Source organism: Zingiber officinale, chromosome 4B (assembly GCF_018446385.1).
Source record: "Zingiber officinale cultivar Zhangliang chromosome 4B, Zo_v1.1, whole genome shotgun sequence".
Lineage (NCBI taxonomy): Eukaryota > Viridiplantae > Streptophyta > Magnoliopsida > Zingiberales > Zingiberaceae > Zingiber > Zingiber officinale.
This window is the reverse complement of record NC_055993.1, coordinates 56843070-56862521: the sequence shown is the minus strand read 5'-3', so window position 1 is coordinate 56862521 and position 19452 is coordinate 56843070. Positions and strand designations below refer to the sequence as shown.

Genomic DNA, 19452 nt, shown 5'->3' with positions numbered 1-19452 from the left:
GTTTATTAAGGATTGGTAAGATTTATATTTCTTTTTATATCCTAGTCCAGTTCGATTGTAGATTGCCCTTTGAGTTCCAAGAATCAAGTCAAGATTCTTGGATCCCAAGGAAAATCGCTCTAGGGTTGTTTTCAAATCCTTGACTTGACTTTTTAGATTGGAATTCTCTTCCTCAAGTTTTTGAACTTGAGTTGAGGTTCCAGTCTGAACTTGATCAGTTAAGGATTCGTTGTTAGGCGTTTCTTTAAGGAGTGTTACCTCCTTTAGAAGCACTTTGATTCGAATCTTGGACTTAGCTACTTTATGCATTAAATAATTAATTAAACTATATAAACGACTTTTACTTACAGAGGGGTTCGGCCCTTCGGAAACGGATGCGGATCCGTGGCTTCTCTCGGACTCGGCTTCCGATTCGTCCTCACTTCCGGATCCGTTGGTGTAGTCCCTGGCTGTCAAGGCGAGAAAGTTCGTCTGTTCCAGTTCTTCGTCGTTGGATTCCTCGGAAGAAGACTCGTCCCATGTTACCTTTAATGCCTTCTTTCTTCTGGGTTTCTTTGAATACTTCTGGTTCGGGCAATTTGGCTTGATGTGACCCTTCTGATTGCACCCATAGCAGGTCACTTCGAATTTAACCTTCGAGCTTGGCTGGGCTTCTTTAGACTGGATGGCTTTTCTGAGATCCTTTTTGTTGAAGCCCTTCTTTTTGCAGAGCTTTTTTACTAAGTTGACTATCTCGGTTGTAAGTTCATCATCGTCTTCCGAATCTGGTTCTTCTTCTGACTCAGGTTCGGTTCTTCGCTTGATTTTTGACTCACGCGATCTCCCTGTTCCTGCAATGTAACGACCCACCTTCTGGGCACTGGCTGTAAGGCTAATCGTCACAATAATGCTAAACTATACTGTGCGGAAAGCTGGGCTAATTAAAATTTTACTCTACTAATGACCGATACAACTGATAAGAAAGGTCGAAAGACCTTCTTTGCTGGTGTACATATGCTAAGGAGGGGAAACTGAACATCCCAACTGAGCTAGGGACTACAAACTAACTTCCCAACTACCTACCGGCCTGCTGATCGATCTACAGATCGATCGAAGCTGGGGAAGTTTCTGTTCCCAACTGGGTCGGTCGGCCGTCCGGTGTGGTCGATCGGTCGGTCGACCGATCAGTATGTCTGATCGGTCGACCGACCGATCCAGCCACACATGCAATCGGAAGCTCTATGGCATTGGATCGGTCGGTGACCGATCCGGAGGATCTGATAGCATCTTATCTCGGATCGGTCGGTGGCCGATCGATCCGAGCTTTGATCATGCTCGAGGCCGATCGAGTTCGATTCGCGGGAACTCGATTTCGACACTTTGGTGCAAAATCTCACACAACAATTCTAAAATAAATGGAAATACATTCTAACAACTATTAACCAGCATTCTAACATAATTACTAACAAACTAAATGAATCTCCCATGATTTAAACACTCTAAGATTCAAAATTGCATAAAAGAAGAAATACTAAGACTTCTACTATTTAAGCTTGCTAAAACCCCTGAGGATCTTTTATTCCAGTTCCTTCCACACACATCTTGATCTGCATTGACCTCCAGCCTCCGCTACTGGTCCACTTTTCCTTTACCTTTATCTGCAGTATAAGAAAAGTAGTATGTATAAGCTAAAAAGCTTAGTAAGAAACCATCTACCTCACAAAAACATGCAACGATGCAAATATGATTTTAAACCATGCTGTTTAAAACCTATGCTGAATATACTGAATAAACTAAGCATGGCATGGCATATAAGCATACAATCATGGCATATCTAAAGCTGAACATATAAACATGTATAACAACTGCACATAAAGTTATCATGCATATTCACACGGAAAAACTAAGCTGGAGCGTGATACTTTAATTGAAACTGAACTAAGCTAAAACTGATCTTAAACTACATTCACTGGATTAGATTAAGAGTTTGAAAGCAAATATCATAATAAGTGAAAATAGTAATCATGCTGTTGTTTGGGCCCGGCAACTGTACTTGCTATGCGTGCATCTCTAACTAGACCCGGGGTTGCAAATCCCGAATTTAGTAGAGCTACTAGGTTATCTAAACCTAGGGACCGACTATGGGAGCCCAGCCCAATGGATATCTAATCCAGTATAGTGCCAACTGAAAAGTAAAATACTGAGTATAGCTAAACTGTTCTAAATAGCTATTTCTAGGTTATCTTAACCTAGAGCTAGGTTGTCTGAACCTAGAGGCGACTGTGGGAGCCCACCCATTGGACCGTAGTCCCATATAAGCTAGGATAACTGATTTACTGATTTAGATGCTTCTAATGCATTCAACTGTGCTAATAAAAATACCTAGGTTGCATTTTTTTTCTAAGCTAGTTATTTAATCGACCACCTAGTGTGCTTTAACTCCCTTCTCTATTAGGGAGACTACCTTTAGGCACCCAACAGCATCTAAACCTCCAACTGAAGGAGAAAAGACGTGTCCGGCCCATCTAAAGGTACTCACTAAATCCCTAAACCTGCGAGGAAGGTTAAATACACCCTATATGTCGAAAACATACGCATATAACTAAACTAATGCACAGAAAATCAAACGGTAGCTATTATACTGCAGGTGAGGGGTTTCTTACCTCCTGTTCGTAATTTCTTATGATTCTATTCACTAGAATTCCGGTGGAGATGACCTTCTCGACGATCCGCTCACGTCTTTGCGTTCCTCTCGCGGAGAAGAACCTCTTTCGTGTTGGAGTCGTCGCTGGAAGATGATCCGAGAGCCCTTGGGGCCTGGGCGCCGAGAGAGGAGGAAGAGGAAGGTGTCGGCGTGAGGCTTTGGAGAGGAAGGGTTTTGCCGAACCAACAAGAGAAGTAACCCAAACCCCACTTAAACCTTCTATTTATATTAAGTGGTAATTCCGGCCCAACTTTAATATAAATTAAATCATCTCCCTTTCCTTTCAGCACGGCCCTGCTGGGTTCACCGGTTACTAGCATTATCCCTTACACCATAGGTCTCGGGTTCGATTCCCGCCTAAGCTATTTTATTCTTTTAATTATTTTTGCTACTTCCGCTACTCGGAAAATTTCGGAAAAATATCTAAAAATTCCAGAAAAATCATAGAATAATTCTAATGCAAATTTGAGAATTTTCGAGCGTTACAATCCCCCATACCTTATAAAAAGTTCGTCCTCGAACTTAGAACAATTCTGGGTACTTCTGTCTCATGCTGGCTTCTGCTGTGTGACTGTGCCAAATGACTTTGACTAATGGTACTTCCTTGTTCCACAATTTCTTAACTGCTCGGTCTATTATCTGAATAGGCCGACTATCATAGCTGAGGTCCTCGCGGATCTGTACCGACTGGGGCTCAATCACCTGGGTGCATCTGGGGTATGCTTCTTCAGCATAGAGACATGAAATACGTTGTGGACAGCTGACATTTCCTGGGGTAGCTCTAGCTCATATGCTACCTTGCCCACTCTTCTGCTAATAAGATATGGTCCCACATATCTGGGACTTAGCTTGCCCTTCTTCCCAAAACGCATTACTCCCTTCATGGGAGCCACTCTGAGGAACACTGAATCCCCAACTCCGCGTATCAGCATAGCTCTTCTGGCGGCTCTGAGCTGTCTCTATCCTCTGGCGGATCTGCTGTATGGCTGCTGTGGTATCTGCGACTATTTCTGTCTGAAGCTCTAGTTCCTTCTGTTCACCACTCTCAGACCAGCAGATTGGAGATCTACACCTCCGCCCATAGAGAGTCTCGTAAGGTGCCATGCCGATAGTGGCCTGATAGCTGTTGTTGTATGCAAATTCTGCTAAGCTCAGATATTTGCACCAACTTCCCTTGAAGTCTAGGGCACACGCTCGGAGCATATCTTCGAGTACCTGATTTACTCGCTCTATCTAACCATCTGTCTGAGGATGGAATGCTGTGCTGAACTTTAACTTAGTGCCCAACGTTGACTGTACACACTCCCAGAAGTGTGATGTGAATCTGCTGTCTCTGTCTGAAATGATGGTTCGTGGGACTCCATGAAGTCTGACGATCTCCTGAAGATACAACTGAGCTAGCTTCTCCATGAAATAGGATATCTTGATAGCTAAGAAGTGGGTTGATTTAGTCAACCTGTCGACCATTACCCAGATGGCGTCAAAACCATTCGTGGTTTTGGGCAGTCCCACTATGAAATCCATAGAGATATCCTCCCACTTCCATTCTGGAATCTGTATAGGCTGCAGAACTCCTCCTGGTCGCTGATGTTCTGCCTTGACCCTCTGACAGGTGAGGCAGGTGCTAACATATCTGGCGATGTCTCGCTTCATCCCGGGCCACCAAAACTGGTTCTTCAGGTCTTGATACATTTTGGTGGAACCTGGATGCATCGCATAGGGAGTCTTGTGAGCCTTATCTAAAATCTGTCTCCGTAGCTCCTCCTAATCTGGAACACAGAGTCTGTCACCAAAATACAACACCCCGCTATCGGACACTCTGAATTCTCTACTTTCTGATTCTGCTAGCCCTTGCTTGATTTTCTGAATTTTAGGGTCCTGCTCCTGAGCTGACTGAATATCACCAAGCAAGGTAGACTCTAAGGTCATAGTAGAAAGCTGTCTAACGATGAGTTCGAGATCGAAATCTACGATCTCCTTTTGTAGGGGTGGTGACATGGCCGTAAGAGATAACAAGGTAGCACTGGATTTTCTGCTAAGTGCGTCGGCTACCTTATTGGCTTTCCCTGGATGGTAGAGGATGTCTATATCGTAGTCTTTGACCAGCTCAAGCCATCTGCGCTGTCGCATGTTCAGATCCTTCTGAGTGAAGAAGTACTTCAGACTCTGGTGATCTATATACACTCTGCACTGAGCTCCATATAAGTAATGTCTCCAAATTTTGAGAGCGAACACTACTGCTGCAAGCTCGAGGTCATGAGTAGGGTAATTCTTCTCATAATCCTTGAGTTGTCTGGAGGCATAGGCGATCACCTTGCCGTTTTGCATCAGTATTGCTCCTAGTCCCAACTTAGAGGCATCACTATAGATGTCAAAGCTGCTGGTGTTGTCTGGTAGAGCCAAAATGGGAGCACTGGTCAATCTCCTTTTTAGCTCGCTGAAGCTGTTCTCTCCTCAGCTGACTGAATTTCTCTTTCTAGTAAGGTAGACTCTAAGGTCATCGGAGAAGTCCTTTACAAACTTTCTGTAGTATCCTGCTAATCCCAGAAAGCTCCTGATTTCGCTGGCGTTCTTAGGTCTCTTCCAGTTACTTACTGCTTCTATCTTGCTGGGATCTACCATAATACCATCCTTGGAGATGATGTGACCCAGGAAGGACACCTGATCTAACCAAAATTCACATTTCGTGAACTTGGCGTATAACTGGTTCTGCTGAAGTGTCTGTAGTACTGTCTTCAGGTGCTCTGCATGTTCTTCCTGAGTTCCTGAGTAGATAAGAATGTCATCGATAAACACAATAACAAACTTATCTAAATACTCCCTGAATACTCTGTTCATGAGATCCATGAATGTAGCTGGAGTATTGGTCACGCCAAAGGGCATGACTACGAACTCGTAATGTCCGTATCTGGTTCTGAATGTTGTCTTGGGTATATCCCCTTCTTTAACCTTGACCTGATGATAACCTGATCTGAGATCTATCTTGGAGAACACTACTGCTCCCTTCAGCTGGTCGAACAGGTCATCGATTCTGGGAAGGGGATACCTGTTCTTGATTGTGACTTGGTTCAGTGATCTGTAGTCTATGCACAGTCGCATGCTTCCATCCTTCTTCTTCACGAACAACACAAGCGCTCCCCATGGTGAGTGACTAGGGCGTATGAAACCCTTGTCGAGCAGCTCCTGTAGTTGCTCCTGAAGTTCCTTCAGCTCTGCTGGAGCCATACGATATGGCGCTTTGGAAATAGGATTGGTGCCGGGGAAGAGCTCTATCTCAAATTCAATCTCCCTGACTGGTGCTAGGCCTGGTAACTCCTCAGGGAAGACTGCTGGGTAGTCACATACAACTCGGACTCCTGCTAGCTGTTGGTCCTTGTCCTGGCTGGTATTGACTACATGTGCTAGGTACCCCGTACAACCCGAATCCATCAACTTCTGTGCCTTCATAGCTGAGAGAAATTTTCTGGCTTTTCTCTTTGGTTCTCCGATGTACTCGAACTGTGTTTCTGCTTCGGGTTGGAATACGACCTTCTGTTTACGGCACTCTATGGAAGCACCGTATCTGATCAGGAAGTCCATTCCAAGGATGACGTCGTAGTCAGTCATTTCCAGCAGGATCAGATCACAAAAGAGTTCCATGTCTGCTATAATGACCGGCACTGCTCTGAGCCAGTGCGTGGATGCCATGATCTCTCCTGAAGGTAGTGCCGTCAAAAACTGACCACTGAGTACCTCTGAGGGTATTTCTAATTTTTCGGAGAACAACCTGGCTATATATGAATGGGTTGCCCCAGTATCAAATAGAACAGTAGCACTATACTGTAAAATACTAATCTGACCTGTGACAACTGTCGAGGCATTGGCTACGTCCTCTCTGGTGAGTGAGTAGATCCTCGCATTCGCCATAGCTGGAGGGGCTTCTAATCTGCCCTGGCTGATAAGTGGACCTTCTAGAGCGGCCTGCATCTGATATAACTGAGCTGGCTGGCCTGCATACTGAATCTGCTGTGGCTGAGGAAGACCGGTCTTGTTCGGGCACTGCTTGGCCATGTGCCCTTCTTGTCCACATTCAAAGCATCCTCGTGTGCCCTTGCGACAAACCCCTGGGTGGAATTTCCCACAAGTAGCACACTTTGGATAACTGGGTCGCTTGCTAGATGGTCCTCCTTTTGGGTCACTCCCTGATTTGCGCTTGCTGTTGGAGTTCCCTTTCCAGTTAGAGTTGTGGCCTTGCTGTTTTTGAGTGTGAGAGTTTCCTTGGCCTTTGGACTCTGAGGAGACTTGCTTCTGCTGCTTTATGCTGTTCTGGTAATGCTCTGTGGTCAAGGCACTGCTCACTAACTCCTCTGTGGTTTGTGGCCTATGTATGCCACCAGCCACGTTCACTGCTATCTCTGGCCTCAGCATCTTGAGCATCAACCGGATTCGTTCCTTCTCTGTGCTGACTAGCTCTGGGCATAGACGAGCCAACCTGTTGAATTTCTTCACGGCTTCCTCAACTGAAAGGTTGCCCTGACGAAACTCAGTGAACTCGTCGTAGTGGTGGTTTGTAACCCGTATGTGAAAGAACTCCTCGAAGAACTCCTTCTCGAAGTCAGCCCATGACATCTGGTTCACTGGGCGCTTCGTTCTGATTCTTTCCCACCACATGCGTGCGTCTCCTGTCAGGCAGAAGGAGGCACACTTCACCTTCTCGTGTTCTGGCCAGTCCAGAAGCTCCATCGTGCTCTCCAGTGTTTTGAACCAGGCTTGTGCATCCCATGGTTCACTAGTGCCTGAGAAGTTCTCTGGCTTGACCCGCTGCCACTGGATCAGATAGGCTTCCTTCCTTGGCTCAGCTGCTGGGGCTGCTGGTGCTGGTGCTGGTGCTGTAGGCTGAGCTGGTGGAACCTCTAAGACTACCGGAGTCGTCAAATTCGGTTCCGGGGTGACTGTGGGGGTATTCTGCTGATTAGCCCTGATGCTGAGTCACTAGTGCTGTAAGGTCTGGAGGAGGCACTGAACTGCCTGCCTCTTGCTGGGGCTCAGTAGCTAGTGCCCTTCTAGCTGGGCGTCCTCGTGTCATTTCTAAACACATAGAGAACATAACATAACTAATGTAATCGCAGTTATATAACTACTGATATCATGTTTAAAAACTAATACATACTATCAAGCAGTAGGCATATAAACATGAACTGTAATAACAAAACAAGGAGCATAAATTAAGTAGAGGTATTCTTACTTGGAAGCTGCAGGTACAATGCTGATGTGTGTGTAGGGAGTATGGAACACTGCTCTGATACCACTCTGTAACGACCCACCTTCTGGGCACTGGCTGTAAGGCCGATCGTCACAATAATGCTAAACTATACTGTGCGGAAAGCTGGGCTAATTAAAATTTTACTCTACTAATGACCGATACAACTGATAAGAAAGGTCTAAAGACCTTCTTTGCTGGTGTACATATGCTAAGGAGGGGAAACTGAACATCCCAACTGAGCTAGGGACTAGAAACTAACTTCCCAACTACCTACCGGCCTGCTGATCGATCTACAGATCGATCGAAGCTGGGGAAGTTTCTGTTCCCAACTGGATCGGTCGGCTGACCGATCCAGGTGTGGCTGGATCGGTCGGTCAGACCGATCCAGGTATGTCTGGATCGGTCGACTGACCGATCCAGGCACCCGAAACACCTGCAATCGCTACTGTATCACGCTGGATCGGTCGGCTGACCGATCCAGGAGGATACAGTAGCATATCGACTGACCGATCCAGTGGCACTGCCCAGGCTCTGATCGGTCTGGAGACCGATCAGAGTTCTGATTTCGCCCGGGAACTCTGATTTCAGCACTTTGGCGTGCCAAAATCTCACACAACAATTCTAAAATCAATGGAAATACATTCTAACAACTATTAACCAGCATTCTAACATAATTACTAACAAACTAAATGAATCTCCCATGATTTAAACACTCTAAGGTTCAAAATTGCATAAAAGAAGAAATACTAAGACTTCTACTATTTAAGCTTGCTAAAACCCCTGAGGATCTTTTATTCCAGTTCCTTCCACACACATCTTGATCTGCATTGACCTCCAGCCTCCGCTACTGGTCCACTTTTCCTTTACCTTTATCTGCAGTATAAGAAAAGTAGTATGTATAAGCTAAAAAGCTTAGTAAGAAACCATCTACCTCACAAAAACATGCAACGATGCAAATATGATTTTAAACCATGCTGTTTAAAACCTATGCTGAATATACTGAATAAACTAAGCATGGCATGGCATATAAGCATACAATCATGGCATATCTAAAGCTGAACATATAAACATGTATAACAACTGCACATAAAGTTATCATGCATATTCACACGGAAAAACTAAGCTGGAGCGTGATACTGTAATTGAAACTGAACTAAGCTAAAACTGATCTTAAACTACATTCACTGGATTAGATTAAGAGTTTGAAAGCTAATATCATAATAAGTGAAAATAGTAATTATGCTGTTGTTTGGGCCCGGCAACTGTACTTGCTATGCGCGCATCTCTAACTAGACCCGGGGTTACAAATCCCGAATTTAGTAGAGCTACTAGGTTATCTAAACCTAGGGACCGACTATGGGAGCCCAGCCCAATGGATATCTAATCCAGTACAGTGCCAACTGAAAAGTAAAATACTGAGTATAGCTAAACTGTTCTAAATAGCTATTTCTAGGTTATCTGAACCTAGAGTTAGGTTGTCTGAACCTAGAGGCGACTGTGGGAGCCCACCCATTGGACCGTAGTCCCATATAAGCTAGGATAACTTATTTACTGATTTAGATGCTTCTAATGCATTCAACTGTGCTAATAAAAATACCTAGGTTGCATTTTTTTTCTAAGCTAGTTATTTAATCGACCACCTAGTGTGCTTTAACTCCCTTCTCTATTAGGGAGACTACCTTTAGGCACCCAACATCATCTAAACCTCCAACTGAAGGAGAAAAGACGTGTCCGGCCCATCTAAAGGTACTCACTAAATCCCTAAACCTGCGAGGAAGGTTAAATACACCCTATATGTCGAAAACATACGCATATAACTAAACTAATGTACAGAAAATCAAACGGTAGCTATTATACTACAGCAGGTGAGGGGTTTCTTACCTCCTGTTCGTAATTTCTTACGATTCTATTCGCTAGAATTCCGGTGGAGATGACCTTTTCGACGATCCGCTCACGTCTTTGCGTTCCTCTCGCGGAGAAGAACCTCTTTCGTGTTGGAGTCGTCGCCGGAAGATGATCCGAGAGCCCTTGGGGCCTGGGCGCCGAGAGAGGAGGAAGAGGAAGGTGTCGGCGTGAGGCTTTGGAGAGGAAGGGTTTTGCCGAACCAACAAGATAAGTAACCCAAAACCCACTTAAACCTTCTATTTATATTAAGTGGTAATTCCGGCCCAACTCTAATATAAATTAAATCGTCTCCCTTTCCTTTCAGCACGGCCCTGCTGGGTTCACCGGTTACTAGCATTATCCCTTACACCATAGGTCTCGGGTTCGATTCCCGCCTAAGCTATTTTATTCTTTTAATTATTTTTGCTACTTCCGCTACTCGGAAAATTCCGGAAAAATATCTAAAAATTCCAGAAAAATCATAGAATAATTCTAATGCAAATTTGAGAATTTTCGAGCGTTACATGCAACCAAAGCCAACCCTTTCTTGGTCGGGCGTGCATTAGTCTGTTCGTGAAGTTCGAATTCTGCAAAAAGTTCATCTAATTTAATGGTAGATAAGTCCTTGGAGACCTTGTAGGCATCTACCATGGATGCCCACAAGGTGTTCCTTGGAAAGGCGTTTAGAGAATACCATATGATGTCCCGGTTGTCTACCTTCTGTCCAATTGCATGAAGACCATTGAGCAGATCTTTTAATTATTTTTGCTACTTCCGCTACTCGGAAAATTCCGAAAAAATATCTAAAAATTCCAGAAAAATCATAGAATAATTCTAATGCAAATTTGAGAATTTTTGAGCGTTACATGCAACCAAAGCCAACCCTTTCTTGGTCGGGCGTGCATTAGTCTGTTCGTGAAGTTCGAATTCTGCAAAAAGTTCATCTAATTTAATGGTAGATAAGTCCTTGGAGACCTTGTAGGCATCTACCATGGATGCCCACAAGGTGTTCCTTGGAAAGGCGTTTAGAGAATACCATATGATGTCCCGGTTGTCTACCTTCTGTCCAATTGCATGAAGACCATTGAGCAGATCTTGAATCCGGGCATGGAGTTGAGCAGTTGTTTCACCTTCCTGCAATTTGATGTTAAATAATTTATTAAAAATTAAGTCTCTTTTACTTACTTTGGTGTCGGATGTCCCTTCGTGAAGTTCAATTAGTTTCTCCCACAACTCTTTGGCACTGCTGAAGGGGCCGACGCGGTTGAGTTCTTCTTTTGATAGGTCACACTGGAGGGTGCAGGTTGCCTTGGCATTAGCTTCCACTTTATTGATCAAAGTTGCATCCCAGTCCTCGTACGGTAGTGGTTTGCCGGCGCTGTCAGATGGTAGTTTGAATCTGGTTTTGACAATCATCCAGACTTCAAAGTGAGTCTGGAGATATGCCTCCATCCGACCTTTCCAGTACCCGAAGTCGTCTCCGGTGAATAGTGGAGGGCGGGCAGTACTGTAGCCTTCTTGAAGGGCCATTTCAGTTTTACCTAAAGCAAAAAACAACCAAAAAAATATCCCAGGACTTGGTCCTAGATTAGTAATGCGGTAGGAAAAAAAATGGATCACGAACTCGGGTGGTGTTGCACCAATTCCGAGATAAACCGATTCGAGGGAAAAAGAATTAGAATATAGCTATGAGGCTAAATTCTAATCGACTCTGAAAAAAATACCACGAAAAAATATTTTGAATGGTGGTTGCACCGATTCAAAATGACCCCGCTCTGATACTAATTGATGGATCGAAAGCGCTAGAGGGGGGTGAATAGCGCTCGTGGCTATTTTAACGATTTAAAACACAGAATAGAAATGCAGCGGAAAGTAAAATCAAACACACAGAGACGCAGGTGTTTTACTTCGTTCGGAGCCTATGGCGACTCCTACTCGAAGGCCCGCGGTCCTTGACCGCTTTCGGTGGGCAACAACTATATATCGGAAAGATTACAATTTGAATTACAATTAATGCAATAAGTAAACTAATACCGACAACAAAAGATCGAAGAGTCTGAGCTTCGGGTTGTCGACGTCGAGTAGTAGCACTTCAAGGTCGTCTCGTTGGCAGCACTTCACAGAAGAAAGCTTAGAATTCGTTGTTCTTTGGCTGCACCCTCGACCCTCTTTTTATATGACATTCCGGGCACCTGGATCCCTTCCGGGCGCCTGGAGTGTGACGTGGCCAACCAACCAGGATGCTCCACGTGGCGAAGTCGCGACAGGGATAAGACTTGGTCCCGGGCAACCGGACCTGTTCCGGGTGCCTGGACCTCCGGGCGCCCGGACCACCTTTTTTCCAGCAGGTTCCTCACCTGCAAAACCAGGTTAGTCCGAGCAAAATTCCCTGCAAGACAGTGTTAGAATCTGATAAAACACAGTAAAGAATAACTAACAGTCTTCGGACTGTCCGAGTCTGACTCCGGATTCCCAACCGGAAACCCTAGGTCGACCCGACGCCTACTGTTCCCTCTACGGGGAACGCGTCCTCACCTACTCCCCTCAGGAGAGATTACCTGATGCCAGTCCGGTCCTCCAGACCGACTGGACTTTTCGCCTAGGGTTACCACCCCCTAGGACCTAGGGTTACCGCCCCTTAGGATTTTTCTCCACCTAGGGTTACTGCCCCCTAGGACCTAAGGTTACCGCCCCTTAGGATTTTCCCTCACCTAGGGTTACCACCCCCTAGGACCTAAGGTTACCACCCCTTAGGGTTTTTCACCTGCCTAACCGCAGCTAGGACTTTCCTGAAACACTCATTCAAACATTTTATATCACACACTATCTTAACTTTGAATCCTTTGCCATTATCAAAACTAAGGTTCGATCGTCGGAAGCTTCCCGCACCAACAGATCTTCTGTGTGTGATACCACACACCATGTCATCTACAATATAAATTAATTGACCAACTACACTTAGCATATAAATATACACATTTTTGACCAATGTGATTCTTTATTTCAAAATAAATGTTTACAAAAGATAGGCTTTTAGTATACACTCTAACACATGTCGATGTTGACATGACACTATTTTGATAGATAGAAACCACTTTGGTCACCTAGATCTTGCTAACTTTGTTGCAAACTCTATCCCATCGATAATGTTTTTTGTCGTCTCCAATCGCTTGGACTCCTTTTGGTAACTTGGAGTTTTGTCAAACTCTAATCTTGACCACATCCTCGGGATCGATGGATCTCGTAATATCCGATTGCCTAGAAGCCTTCTCTAGTCTCCCTAATGCCAAGGTTGCTCCATTCCTCACTCCTGTCACCCTAACACCAAGGTCATTCCCTTCCTCTCTCCGGTCGCCTGGAAATTGTCAACTTCGTCAGTCAAGGCTTATCTCCAACCAGTCACTTGGAAATGTTGAAATAGTTTCCTTGCATGATAACAATTAATGAGTAACAAGGTAGATTATAAGTAAGCTCACTTACCTTAGATAGATGTTCAACTTCTAGCTAACCCATCTAGACTTAGCTGACATGACCTCAACTCCTAGCTATCTTACTTGGACTTGTTTTCAAGGCTTCATCTCCTAGCTAATTCCCTTGGATTTTGTTCACTTAGTTTCCAACTAGACCTTCTACTGCTTAGTCTTGCTAGGATTTTCACTGCTTGGTTCCCAACTAAGTTTTCTTTGCTTGGTCCCTCTAGGACTTTGTATGGTTTTCAATCAAGACTTCACTTATCTAATCCCATTAGGTCTTTATCCTTTGTCTACTTCCTAACTAGGACATTGTCTCTTGTCAAGTTATTTGCACCTACAACTTGACAAGATCGTTAGATTACAAACTAACTTTCAAGTTAGCCATACATTAAAATTTAGATTCCATATGGTGCTCCCAACACCAATATTTCCTATATACTATAAATTAAAATTTTAAATGCCCTTTCATCTTTACCATCTTCCTATCCATTATCTCTTGCATGCAAAAAATATTAATTTTTCTAAAAGTCATCCTATTTATTACTTCAATTGTATTGCAGTGAGGATTTCTATAATCTAAATTTTAAATTTAAGAGAATCAATTCCTATATATTTTTTTTTTTTTTGGTTCTTATCAAACTTAGAGTGTGAGAATTTTTATATATTTAATACTATATACAAATTCTCATAGAGATACAGTCATTATTGAGGCATTAGACTATGTAATGTGTTTCTTTCAAGGACAATCTAGTATTAGCATAAGAGTACATAACATTTATTTATATTTTATATTAGCTGATAACTCCATGCAATCCTTCTCCTTTCCTATGATAGAGTTTATTTGTCGGGCAGATTCTTGATTCAACATTAGAGATATGAATTAGGGTTGGTCCGTGTCCATAATTTGTTGCGTCGAAATGACAAGTCCAAAATAGTGTAATTAAAATTTTCCACCCTCTCCGTCAGTTATTCGGACTCAATTGGGTTGGCTGCTTCCTGTGTTTTAATTTAACTAGACACAAGAATCAATCAAACAAAAAACATAACAGTTAATGTTGACCGATTCAACCCCTAATTGGATTCAAAACACACCGTTTAATTTATAGGATTAGAGAAAATGTAGCGAAACCACAAAACCCCAAGCTTTAACCAGTATTAGTCCTTGTATTTCTGCAAGCATCGCTCTAATCCATTACATCCCTGATACTACCTATCACCGATTCCAATTTCCATGGGAGAACTACGACTCAAACCACATGCTCATTACAGAAAATAGGCAATAGTTACGATTCGGTTTCCCCATCCCTTCAACCAGAGAAAGCGAGAGGTAGGGAGAAGCAAGCAGAAAAGAAATCGTCACGTCATCATCGATTCTCCTTCTTGTTCTTCTTCTCCTTCATCTTTCTAGATATATATCATCTAATTTAATTGAGAAGAAGAAGAATGATTCAGGTGAGCAACACACTCGTTGGTGTACTCAACTTCCTGACCCTCCTCATATCCTTTCCCATTATCGGATCCGGCTTATACTTCCGCCTCAATTCTGCCACCCAATGCGAGGAATTCCTCTACCTCCCCCTCCTCGTCTTGGGCGGCTTCCTCTTTGTGGTCTCTGTCCTCGGCCTGGTCGGCTCCTGCGCACGCCTCTCCTTCTTCATGTGGCTCTATCTCTTCGTCCTCTTCGTCCTCATCCTCGCCATGATCATCTTCGCCATCCTTGCCTTCGTGGTCACCAACAAGGGCGTGGGAGAGACGGTGGCCGGGGTGGGCTTCAAGGAGTACAGGCTTGGTGACTACAACGATTGGCTACAAAAGATGGTGGCGGATTGGAAGACGTGGGAGAAAATCATCGATTGCCTCAAGGATGCCAGAGTTTGCGGTGGCTTTCAGCAATTGGTGGGTCTGCAGGCGAATGAATTCTTCATGAAAAATCTCTCTCCCGTCCAGGTACATGTATATGTATCACCTGCACACATGTCTCTTTGTACAAATGACTGATATCATCGTTGCTTATAATCTTAAATTTTCTTCAAAAAATGGGGGCAGTCGGGCTGCTGCAAGCCCCCAACGGTCTGCGGATTCGTGTACCAGAATGCCACTTTCTGGACAACCCCGGCGACGGGGCTCAAATCGACGGACGCGGATTGCCAACGGTGGAGCAACGAGGAGAAGAAGCTGTGCTACGAGTGCGGGTCGTGCAAAGCAGGTGTGCTTGCGACCATCAAGAGCAGGTGGAAAGAGGTGTCTATCTTTAACGTTTGCCTCATTGTGTTTTTGATCCTCATCTACTCGATTGGGTGTTGTGCTCGGCGCAACAACAACACCAAGCGATACGAGCAGTATTACCGTGGCGGTGGATATCGCTGAGCAAGCTAATTAATTAAATATTTTGTACAATTGTCATCTCTTTTCGAGCACTATTTGTTTTGATTTGTCAGTTTTTTTTTTCGCCAACTAAATGGAGACATGGTAAGCAAGGCATTGAAGGCTGCAATATTCCTTCTTATTCATCAAGCACTAGGTGAACGACATGTGATATTGAGATGTACATGATCAGATTGGTGGCAGCACCATATGGTTTCATGCTACAATGTTTTTGAGCGTAGATAATACCATTACTTCGTAGTCAAATTAATGACGTCAGTTGACAAAATATTCTATCTATTTCTTTTATGTGTTTGAGTTATAGAATTTAATCTTTTTCATTCTTTATCAATTGAGAAGACAAAGGCAAAATGACAATGAAAATCACAATATATTGAATTTCCTACACTTATACCACTAAAAAAACCTGCATCTAAGGACAAAAATTAGGGATGAAAAATTTCCATCCCAAATCTAAAACCATTTAGGGACAAAATAAGAAATTGCCACTAATGAACAACGAATATAGCAACAAAATAGTTTCGTCGTCAATTGGCAAAAAATTATATTTCATCATAAAACTCATTGCCAATTAATGATGAAATTCAATATTCATTGCAAACTTTGCAACGGAATTCAAGATTCATTGTAAATTTTGTAACGAAATCAATATTCGTTGCAAACTTTGTGATGAATTATTCGTTGTGAAATGGGCAAAAATTAAAAATAAAAGTGAAAGTGTCCGAAATTGGTTAATAAACCTAGAAAGTTCAGAATGATATGAAATTAGTTCTATGTGTTCGCCTAATTCCCCTGATTATGTCCATACATTCAAATATCAATTTGACCTAATATATTGATATCAGTGAATTTTTGAACAAGAATTAAATTTTTTGGACACATTCATATTAAAAAAAATCACTGATCTCAATATATTTAGTCAAATTAATATTTGAAGGCATGAATACAATTAAGATAATTAGAGAAACATATATGACTAGTTTCATATTATTCTGAGCTTTGTAAGTTCATCAACCGATTATATATATGTCCATTTTGTGACGAATCCATGGATTCAACGGATTGTTGAGCATCGTTACTCTTTCATGACTGAATCCAGTTTGTCGGATTATTTTTTCAAAAAAAAAGTCTGAATATGGTTGATCCGGTAATAAGGAGGGGGGACCCCCTTTAAGCAGAGTCAACGCCACGTGGAGGTCGAAAGGTAAAAGTTCAACCAGGGGTTTGTCCGAGCGGACAAAGATTGGGGCGACCGGCCGAAAGTTCCCGGTCGGGAGTCGGGGTTCTGACGCTCATGTTGAACAGGGTTGTATGGCCGAGCGGGTAACCCGCTCGGCTGAAGGCTTAAAGTAGTAATACTGCAAACAGTCTCCACAGAGCACACAACCGGGAATTCCCGAGCGGACTAGCACATACAACCGGCCGGACGTGAGGGGACTACCGACCGGCCGGACGCTCGGGATGGGGTAAGAAGAGACAAAAGGACAAGGGAACATCCTTTGACAGCAAGTATGTTCAACGACCAGACCATACGCAAGATCTTACGACAGAGGGTTCCGCTGTCCCATCAGAAATGTGCTCAGACTGTAGCAGTATGGTGTCAGGTAAGCTCTTTTGACAAGCCCATACTGCGGTATGGTTAGAGGACACGTATTCGCCTCGGTATATGTGCGTGAGCCTCTTCACAGCTCTATATAAGGAGCCTCACATTTCGCCAGAGGTACACAATCTTCGATCCTTGGAGCCACCTTCTTGTTTTCCCCTTACCTGACTTGAGCGTCGGAGGGTCGTCGCCGGGAACCCCTTCCCGGCTCGACTTCTTTGTAGGTTCACCGGAGCTCCATACGGTCAGTCAGAGAGTCACGTCATCGGTTGGGAGAGCGCTACGTGCCCAGCGTCCATCGATTCAGCGTTCGGACAGGATCAATTTGGTGTCGTCTGTGGGAACGCTCCTGTATCCGATCGGAAACAATGGACGAAGCTGGACGACCGCACTCGGTGATGCTCTCTACAGAGGAGCTCGACGCTCTGATCGAGACAAGAACAGCTAAGCTTGTGGAACAAAAACAGAAGGCACAAGCCGAGCGGATGGAGCAACAAGCGACGTCCGCATCGGGAGGCCGAGCGGAAGCACCCGCTGCCACGGTTCCGTTTCATCGGGCCCTATTCCGCACGCCTCCTGAAGCCGCAGCAGTCAATCGTGATCGAGGATCTTCATCAGACGAAGTGTCGATACGAGACAACAGAAAAGGCAAGGCCCCCCGAGCGGACACCTCCCCCGAGCGGATCAACCGTCAATTCTCGGAGGCCATCTTGCGGGACCCTCTACCAAAGCACTATGTGCCCCTGACGATCGGTGAATACAATGGAACCACCGACCCGGACGATCACCTGGGTAAGTTCGACAACACAACCACCCTTCATCAATACACAGATGGAGTAAAGTGCCGAGTGTTCCTTACCACCCTCTCGGGATCGGCGCAACGGTGGTTTCGAAGGCTGCCGGACGGATCCATTACAAGTTTCAAGGACTTCCGCACGGCCTTCCTCCACCATTTTGCAAGCAGTCGGCATTATCAGAAGACTAGCGTGAGCCTATTTGCCATCAAACAAGAGCCCAGAGAGCTGCTCAGAGCTTATATCCAACGGTTCAACCGGGTGGCCATGGATATTCCAACGGCCACCTCAGAAACGATGATGAACGCGTTTACACAGGGCCTCGTGGACGGTGACTTCTTCCGTTCACTTATTTGAAAGCCGCCCCGAGACTATGATCATATGTTACACCGGGCTAATGAATATATCAATGCGGAGGAAGCCCAAGCGGCCCGAAGGAAGGAAGCTCCAACCGAGCGTCCACCCCCTACCGAGCGGAAGACGCACACTGCTCATCAGCCACCCAGAGGACCGCGAGCTGAAGTAGTCCGCCCCCAGCAACATGCAAGATCCCACGCCATTCAAGAAGTATCTACCGAGCGGCCCAAACCTAAAAAGAAGGTATGGACCCCAATGTTTTGTTCATTCCATTGGACAGACATGCATAATATAAGAGATTGCCGGAGCCTTCCCCTGATCGCCCACCCCGTGCCCCGGGGTGGCCATCGTCAATCACCATCATCCGATAGGAGACAACGACATCATGAGGCCGATCGGCGGATACCCGACAGGCGACAACATCAGTCTCCCGAACGGTATTACCCTTAAAGGCACGAGGACAATCCCCGGGTGCCTAGGGAGCGGCCTAGGCCGTTCGCTCGGGAAGAAGAAAACAGAAGTAACACTTCCCGAGGCGAAATCAACATCATTGCTGGCGGGCCGACCGGAGGCGACTCCAACAGAGCAAGGAAGGCGAGCGTCAGGCAGCTTCAGATCCATGCGGTCGGCTGCAGCCAAGAACGGGTGAGCGGTCCCGAAATCAGTTTCGGGCCCAGGGACTTGGAAGGAGTCGAAGTGCCACATGACGACGCTCTCCTCATCAAAGTGGTAATAGCTAACTATACTATTCACCGCATTTTCATCGATACAGGAAGCTCGGTCAATATTATATTCAAATAGGCCTTCGACCAACTGCAAATTGATCGAGCCGAGCTGCTGCCCATGACAACCCCCCTCTATGGGTTTACGGGCAATGAAGTTATGCCGGTCAGACAGGTTCGACTGGGTATTTCGCTGGGAGAGGAACCGCTCAGAAGGACGAGGACTGCCAACTTCGTCGTGGTCAACTCTCCTTCAGCATACAATGTCATCTTAGGGCGACCGGCGCTCAGCGAGTTCCGAGCGGCCGT

The 19452-nt window shown here is 44.8% G+C and overlaps 1 protein-coding gene across 1 annotated transcript; it reads left to right on the top strand.

Moving 5' to 3' along the window:
- The first annotated feature begins 14725 nt into the window (after positions 1 to 14725).
- Positions 14726 to 15649, top strand: LOC121978268 (tetraspanin-8-like). The gene is made up of 2 exons (XM_042530636.1): positions 14726 to 15229; positions 15329 to 15649. The coding sequence occupies exons 1-2, from the start codon at positions 14726 to 14728 to the stop codon at positions 15647 to 15649; spliced, it is 825 nt and encodes a 274-aa protein (XP_042386570.1).
- Positions 15650 to 19452: the final 3803 nt, after the last annotated feature.